Source organism: Alnus glutinosa, chromosome 6 (assembly GCF_958979055.1).
Source record: "Alnus glutinosa chromosome 6, dhAlnGlut1.1, whole genome shotgun sequence".
Classification (NCBI taxonomy): Eukaryota; Viridiplantae; Streptophyta; class Magnoliopsida; order Fagales; family Betulaceae; genus Alnus; species Alnus glutinosa.
This window is the reverse complement of record NC_084891.1, coordinates 9483449-9491940: the sequence shown is the minus strand read 5'-3', so window position 1 is coordinate 9491940 and position 8492 is coordinate 9483449. Positions and strand designations below refer to the sequence as shown.

Below are 8492 nucleotides of genomic sequence, written 5' to 3'. Positions count from 1 at the left end.
TTAATAATGTGCAACCAAACAAATGAATAATTATTCCGTGAGAATAATTATGTTTAATTTGCAAACCAAACAAGACCTTATTATGGCACGGTTGGCCGCCTCAATAAGTGAGTTATTGTACCCGTGAGCGTTTTGCAGCAATCCTTACCTAATCGTCACCGGCAGTTTTTCAGAAGGGCCCTTCATATCGCCTGAAGAGCTGTAAACATTGCTTTAAGGCCCTTCCTGAGCGACACGTATGGGACTCAAAAAAGATTTTTATATTTTACTTATGGGTCTTCAGTGAATAATAAAAAATATGTAGGTCTTTCCGTAAATGTGTAAAGTTTAGTTACATACGTATATGGTTCAATTCCATCTGTTGGTTATTTCAAACGAAGCCCTAAAACCCCAAAAATCTACCAAACGGAGCAACAGAGTCAGAGAGCTCGAACGACTGATAAAGCCCCAAAGGTATGTATGTGGCTGCTGAGAATCAAAAGCTTAGAACTTGGTTTTCTTGCTTTGATGGGTACGAAAATTTAGCAATTCTAATCTGTTTCTGTCTGTGCTTCTTGTTTTGTTGGGACCACACATAATCTCATACTCTGCGTGTTGAAAGTATTTAGGGGTTTAAAACTTGACCCAATGGGGGTTTGGAGATGAATTCTATATATATATATGTGTGTGTGTGGGATTCTGGGCATTTGTGTCAATGAGAGAATTTTGTAGCATTTTTTGGGTTGTTCCTTTCAAGACAATGACATAGCCCTTCCCTTCATGATGATAACCGATGTTATTTTTTGGTGTGTTTGTGTGTGTTTTAGTGTAGGTAAAGTTGATTATCCTCACAAGGGCTGCCGGATTTTTCTCCTGCTTGTTCTTCTCTAAAAGGGAGATATGGATCGGCAGCCTCACGATTATGCATCAGCTTCTGCTCTGGCATATGCCCAACAACAGCGGCAACCCCCTAACATACAACAACAGCAGCAGCAGTTTGGGTTTCCTCCACAGCATCAACAATTTCCTCCGTCCGTGCACGGTCCTCCTTTCATGCCCCCACATCCTTCTCTCCAACAATTCCCTTATCACCCCCACCTGCAACAGCAACCACAGCAGCTCCATCCGCATCCTCCACCCCATCCTCACCTCCTCCATCTTCAGCAGCAACAGCAGCCACCGGCTGGTTTCCCTCCACACTTACCCCCTCCCCTCGTTCCTCCACCTTTTCATGGTCCATATGATGCACCTCCACCCCCAGCTGCTCCCCCTTCGGATCCTGAGCTCCACAAACGCATTGAGAAACTTGTTGAGTATGCTGCAAAGAATGGCCCTGAATTCGAAGCTATGATTCGTGAAAAGCAGCAAGATAATCCTGACTATGGTTTTCTCTTTGGTGGGGATGGGCATGGTCACTACCGTTACCGGCTTTGGTTAGCTACACATCCTCCAGGTGGCCCCTTCAATCCTCCTTTTCCATCGTCTTCTATACCTATGATGCATCCTCCTAATCCTATGATGAATCCATCTCCTTTAAATGCTCCTCCAATTAATGCCGCAGCTGCAGCTGCTGGGGTTTCAGCTTCAATGATGGGTGCTCCTCAAATGCACCAACCTCCTTTTGCGCCATTCTACGACCAACAGCAAATGCATCCTCAGCCTTTTGGGATTCATGGTCGGCCAGATTATGACCAGACATCCAAGTCTTTCAGAGGTCTTTCTGGACCACTTCCATCTGATGTTGCCATGGAGCTCAATAATGTGCTTAATAATCTTAATGGTACGAAAGAGTCAATTAAGGGGGCTAAAAATTGGTTCATGCAGAGATCTCCTTTTGCACCGGCTCTGGCTGAGGCACTGAGAGACAGGATTTTTGTCTTAGATGATTCTGAGAGGCAACTGCATATAATATATCTTGCCAATGATATTCTTTTTGACAGGTACTACTCATGCAGTTTTATTCCGTCACTTTGTTCATCAGTTACTTTTTTCCTTATTGTTCACTCTATGTCCAAAATCTCTTTCTCACTGAGTTTTTCATTTTGTTTTTATGTTTTACTGTTTGTGGGTATTTGGGTGTGTGTCCAATGCAGGTTAACACGGGCAGGAATTTATAATTTAATGACAGAGCTCACACAAAACTTTACTTGTAACATTCATAATGATGACAGTATTAAAAATGAATAACAAAGTCTTTGAACCTTAGTTTCTAGAACTAGGAAGTTTTATGTTTATTTTTACCTGTTGTTCATCAACTTAATTGTCTGCCATAAAAAGGTGGCTGTTTAATTTCAGATACTGTAAATATCTTCCTAGAAACCACAATATCTTAATGCCAGAAGCTCCTTTAGATAAAGCCAAGGAGTTTTATCAAAGTGGCTCTTCAGCTTGGATTTCTAGCTTCCAAAGCGTCAGCCCTGAGTTTGAATCCTAGTACTGCCTATATTCCTGGCCACCCCTAGGGAGATTTTCCGGTAGTTCCCAGCAAACTGTGTTTATGGGATTTGAGATTGCCTGTGGCAGGAAATCATTGGGTGCTCAAAGAGCTCTAGACGTCTGATTACCAAAAAGAAAGAGTTAAAAAGGCTCCCTTAAAATTAACATAGTTTAACTACCAAATTATTTTGAAGTTGTGGTTCCACCTCCAAAAAAGTGGGCACAGCTTACTCCATCTCATCTTGTTTAGATTTTAAGGGTGAAATGTGTTTGGTTACTTAATAAGATGTTGGGAGGGGTCCTTGCAGTTCTAATATTGCTCAAAAGATAAGAAAAAGTTGGGATGAATATATTGCTCTTTCCAAGTTATTCTACGTTGGAAGTTGTGTTTTTTTAATTGATGTCTTTTAGGCCAGCTCAGTTCTCTTATCCATCAGTCCAATGCACTGGGCTCATCTCATGGAGGGAAAAGCCAAAATAAAAGAATGGATATCTTGTATTTCCGTTGTATCAATTATCATTTCAACAATCAACCTCTCCCATAATGATATCTATGCTACCTAGTATTGTCATAATATCAACCAATTTCATTATTTTAACTAAATGAGGAAGAATTTGCAACTACCCTTTTAGGAATAGATCTTTTCTTAGAACCTGGGGTTCTTTGTTAGCACCTTCTCACACCTTAAAGTACAAAGAAGGCAGATCCATTTATATACGAAAAACCCCTTCCAAAAAAGATCAATACATCGAACACTACACTTAGATTTATTGGATTTGTTCGGATCCCTCTCCATTCGTGAAGTCATAAGTTCTCTCTTGCGTTATCTATAGATAAGAACAAATCGTACAGATGGTAAATATTTCTCATAACATGGCATAAACTGAAACATTCTGGAGCTACAAAGATAGTTATTAAATTGTTAGCACCGCATAAAAACATTCCTCCTAGAGTAGCTATTAATACGAATAATAGAAACTCTCCTGCATAAGGTCTTTCCTTTTGTACCATACCATTGTACCATACTCTCCTTTATATGGAAGATGGTATGTGTATATGGACGACTTCGGGCATGGCTAGCTACCATAGTGTGACGGGCGGTGTTTCCAGGGCCAGGGAACAAATTCATCGCCGTATGGCTGACCGGCGATTACTAGTGATTCCGGCTTCATGCAAGCGAGTTGCAGCCTACAATCCGAATTGAGGACGGGTTTTTGGGTTAGCTCATACGCTCTACCATTGAGCTAATAGACCGTTGTGCCGGCCTCTTGCAGGGGCCCGCTATGCCAAAAGCGAGAGAAACTCCATCCCTCTCTTTCCCTTTTTTCACCTCCATGGTCACAATCCTAAACATGATTGGGTGGAGGGATGGACTTTTTTTCTTAGGCAAGTCACTTGTTCTGTGTCCTAAGGACTGCCAATTCGTTTGAAAATATTGTCCTATATCACCTCTCTTCACCTTGTAATGATAATAAAAAACTTATATACAAGGTTCTTGTGTCTCTCGTTTGGTTTCTTAATTTTAGCTTATTATAGCCCACTGAATACTTACCGGTATTTAAATCTCTCCTAGGGTAAAAGTTCTTTTGGTTTGTAATACAAGTCCTTGAGATTTCTTCATTATTTAAAGAAAGAATTTGTGGCTATATTTGCTAACCTACTCTCTTATTGTTTAATATTTTCAGTTTGAATCTTCCACTCTTCTAAAATACATTAACAAACCATTCAAAATAAAAACACTTTTCATGTTAGGAATATTATGACAAAACTTTTGCAGGGTAGGAACTAACTTATTATTTTAAAAAATTGAAAAAAAGAAAGAAAGAATTAGAGTGGCCGTGTGGCCACCCTCAGTGGAGGAGAGGGGTGGCTGCGGCCACCCAACCAAGACAGGGGTGGCCACACGACCACCTTTTTTACTTTTTATAAGTAAGAAGTCAACTCTACACTTGTTTGTGTTTTCCCAAAATAAGCAGGTGTAATTCATAGAAAACATTTTCTCAGTTGTGGATCCCACTAGCTCTACCTATTTTTGTTGTATTTCCCCATCCCTGTTGGAGTTGCTAATCGTTTCGAGAAACTTCAGCGTGAATTTTGTTGGGCAGACGGCGATGAGTTTAAATTCCATTTAGTCAGCTGATCAAAAAATTTGTACTCCGTTTACCTCAGGTGGCTTAGGGGTTAGAAACCTAGTTTTGTTTAACCAGGCTCTCTTGGAAAAATGGTTATGGCGCTACACCATGGAGAGGGAGGCTTTGTGGTGATCAGTTGTGGAAGTTAATATGACAACATGTGTGGAGGGCGGTGTTTCAAAGCGGTTTTTGGGTCCTATGGGGTTGGGGTGTGGAAAAACATTCAGAGGGAGTGAGGGGATTTTTTCAGATTTGTAAGATTTGAGGTGGAAGATGGTTATAAGATTAGGTTTTTGTAGGGGTGAAAAGGCAGGTAGTTAATAACAGCCTACTAATTGCTAACCACCCTAAACCGCTAACCGCTTAGGGTGGGGCGATTAGTGGTTTTAGGGGTAGGAGGAAGCAGTTACTAACCGCCTACCCCCTCTCACCCACACACACACACACACACACACACACACACCCCACACCACACCACACAAAAAAGAGGTCCAATGAAGGCCGAAAACGACGTCGTTTGATATGGGGCTTTAAATGATACCGTACATTTGACAAAAAAAGAAAAAAGAAAAAAAGCCCAAAAAAGAGGTCCATGAATGCCCAATACCCGAAAATAGGTCCGAAATGCCCAAATTTAAAAGTGGTTATGAGGTGCTGTTATATCATTAAATAATCGTTAATTGGCGGTTTTTTGATAACCGCCTTAGGCAAGGCGGTTGTGATTATAAAAATAGAATAACCGCATTTTCACTCCTAAGTTTTGTCATGATGTATGGTGTGGAGACCAGACCTTGAAAGCAGCTTTCTTGGTGTTTCCTAGTATTGCTCGCTATAAGGAGGCCTTAGTGACAGACCATATGTTGTTTTCTAACGACACCTTTCAGTGTAACATTACTTTCATTATATTAGTGTATGATTGGAAGGTGGAGATGTGTACTTTGTTCTTTAATCTTTTGTATACTATCAAGATGAGTCGAGGATAGAATTTGTTGGATCCCTTCCAAAGACAAACGTTCAAGGTTAGATAATTTTATCAAGCGTTTAGCCCTCCCACCGGCTTTTCTTTCCCTTGGAAGAGCATTTAGAGAAACAAGACTCCTTTGAGAGTGGCATTTTTTGTTTGGACAATAGTGTTAGGGAAGATTTTGACTTTGAATAAACTTAGAAAGATGCAGGTCATAGTGATGGATTTGTGTTGTATGTGCAAGAAGAGCAGAGAATCCATCAATCATCTTCTGCTCTACTGTGAAGTAATTAGAGATTTGTGGGTTTCTGTTTTTTAGTCTTTTTGGGATTGAGTGAGTCATGCCCTAACAGGTAGTGGAGGTGTTAGCTGGTTGGAGAGGCTAGTTTAGTAGCCATCGTAATATAGAAGTCTGGAAAATAGTTTCTCTTGGCTTGATGTGGTGTATTTGGAGGGAATGAAATGCTCGAAATTTTTGAAGATTGTAAGAGAACGGTGATAGAGTTAAAAGCTATTTTGTTCATACTCTTTATGGGTGGATTGGCTGCTTTCAATAATTATTGTTTTTCTAATTCTTTTTGTTTAAGTTTTGGATTTGTGTTCTTCTCCTCCCCCCTAATTGGGGGTCTCTTTTGTATACTCCGTGTGTAGTTGGGTTGCGCCCCTTTCATTTTCTAATACATAAGTATACTTTTATTAAAAGAAAAAAAGACACTTCTTATCTTTATATCACATAGAAACACTTTTCTCAAACAAAAACACTAAATACTTAGACAAATATGCTAACAAACATAACCCTTAATATACAATGTGTTGAACTATTATGTTACTTCCTAAGTTTTTCATTTTTTTTTGCTTAGTTGAATTTTGTTTTGTGGTGTACATATGTTAAATTTCCTGATATGCTAATTTATTTTGTTCTTATTGACCTGCTTTACAAAATTTACAGCTTGCAACGGAGGACAAGCCCTGACGTTGATAATGAAGCCCTTGCATTCAAACCTGTTTTAGGTTCCATGCTTGGGAGGATTTATAACAACCCTCTAAATAAGGAGGAAAATCAGACAAGGTTACAGAAAATTTTGGAGTTGTGGGCTTCCAAAGATATCTATGATCAGAGTGCTATTGAGGTGCTTAAGAGTGAGATGATTGGTGGAGCAACAGCTAATTCCTTTTCAGGGCCTCCAGCCACCAGTGGTTCAGTAGATCCAGCTGCTGGTAAGCTAGACCTCTCTCTCTCTCTTGCTTGCAGTTCTCACATTATCCAAAGCATGTTGAAGCTTGGTATCCTTTATTGCCTTGTTATAAAGCTGGGATTGAGGAGACAATTCGGTTGTTGCACTAGGACATGCCAAAAGTTGCACTAGGACATGCCAAAACCCTTTGTATGTTTCAGTTAAGGCAGGGGGGATTGGGTTGTGTTTGGTTCAACACATTGGCCTAGATGTTGTTGTGTATGTGCTAGAAATAGCACTTAATTTTTCTTTTCATGCAGGATTTCCACAGCAAACGTCAAACCTCAATATCCAACAATGGCAACCTGATAGGATTTTACCAGATCAAGACCATCATGATAAACATGCCTCTGCCCAAGCCATGCCACCATCTTTGGCTACCCAGCAATTTCTCCCAAATTCAGTCGCTGCTGGTGCTTTTGTGGGATCTATGGCCATACAATCTTCTGTTCAATTAGCGAACCAACAACCTGCACCCCATTTATTGCCGGGTACGACTGCTACCAGTGGTGAAAAATTGCCACCATATCCTTTGTTTCCACCTGGTCTTATTCCTGGAATGGTCAGAAAGATGCAGATCGGTAGTGGGGTGCCCTACTCTCCCATGAGCCCTTTGGACATACCTACTGTAATACCTCCATCCAATGTACCTCAATCTGAAGTTCTTGAGAGTGTGTCAAAATTCTTCAAAGATATTGGAGAGGTGAACCCTTCTGAAGGACCCATTACTTCCGATTCAAGAGATGAAGATGATGAATATGAGAGAGAACCTCCAGTACGAAAGGGAGGGGCTTGCATCCCACCTCCCCCAAACCTGCAGGTGGACCCAGAGACGGGAGCTTATGTTGATGGAAGTGTAGATCGGAAAACAGGATCAGGCAGGCTGGGACTTGGGGCCACAGCTAACCCAAATGAATCAAGTCAATATGATGATGTTTATTCTTCTTACAGGAAACAAAGAAGCACCACGTATCACTCATCCATGAGTGCGAGAGCTGCAGCGAGGTAAGACGTGCAATTATTTGTCATCAAAGATTGGAAGAAAAGGGTAGCTGATGACTTTTTCGTCGATCACTTTACTTTGCCAGTAGGCTGAGTTCAAATGGCAATTTGATGTGGAGCGACAAACTTGGTCAATCTATGGTGCCATTTAGATTTTTCATTTTGAGAAATGTTGATACCACAGTCTAGGGTGCCATCTAGAATTTTGATTCTGAGAAATCATAATGCTTGCTTGTACTAACCATGTTGTGTTGTAAACATGCTGACATATTGGGAAGCTTTATTTATATTATACAAACTTCCTTTTTCATCTTATAGACATTCTGGACTTGATCTAAGATGGATGATGAATGACTAAATAATGTACCCATATCACAGACGTCAATACCATTCTTGTCTTAGACTGTAACAGAATTGTGCCAGGACTTGCAGCCTAGCTGTAGTTAAGTACTTCCAATTTGGAATTTATTGTTTTCTTTCTGAGGTTTACTTACTTTGAGAAATATCCAGAACCGTGTATCAGATAATCAAAGGGGATTTCTAGTGTAGAATCGAACTTAGGATGTCAGAGTCTATAGCTCATTCTAAGCCCGCCCGCCCGCCTGCCCTTTGACCACTAGGCTGCACTTGACGGGTAGGGTTCAACTTTGATAAATTTGAAAGAGATTTGGTCTAACTAACATGTTCTTTTTTTGCAGCTTTTATCCCCTCTTAAGTGTATTCCAATAGTTGAATGTACTTCC

The 8492-nt window shown here is 40.4% G+C and overlaps 1 protein-coding gene across 3 annotated transcripts; it reads left to right on the top strand.

Annotated features, from left to right (window-relative positions):
• Positions 1-309: 309 nt before the first annotated feature.
• LOC133870936 (uncharacterized) lies at positions 310-8064 on the top strand. 3 transcript variants are annotated; one of them, XM_062308227.1, is made up of 5 exons: positions 310-453; positions 807-1432; positions 1541-1919; positions 6462-6730; positions 7008-8064. In XM_062308227.1, exons 2-5 carry the CDS (start codon positions 880-882, stop codon positions 7754-7756), a joined length of 1950 nt encoding a protein of 649 aa, XP_062164211.1. In that variant the 5' UTR covers positions 310-453; positions 807-879; the 3' UTR covers positions 7757-8064. The 3 variants fall into 3 exon arrangements, with proteins under 3 accessions (XP_062164211.1, XP_062164209.1, XP_062164210.1); XM_062308225.1 differs by having other exon boundaries at positions 807-1919; XM_062308226.1 differs by having other exon boundaries at positions 362-453; positions 812-1919.
• The last annotated feature ends 428 nt before the right edge of the window (positions 8065-8492 follow it).

Coding starts and splice junctions, on each gene's coding strand:
- LOC133870936 (XM_062308225.1), top strand. CDS start 880: ATGGATCGGCAGCCTCACGATTATGCATCAGCTTCTGCTCTGGCATAT. Junction 1,920..6,461: donor AATGATATTCTTTTTGACAG/GTACTACTCATG, acceptor CAAAATTTACAG/CTTGCAACGGAGGACAAGCC. Junction 6,731..7,007: donor TTCAGTAGATCCAGCTGCTG/GTAAGCTAGACC, acceptor CTTTTCATGCAG/GATTTCCACAGCAAACGTCA.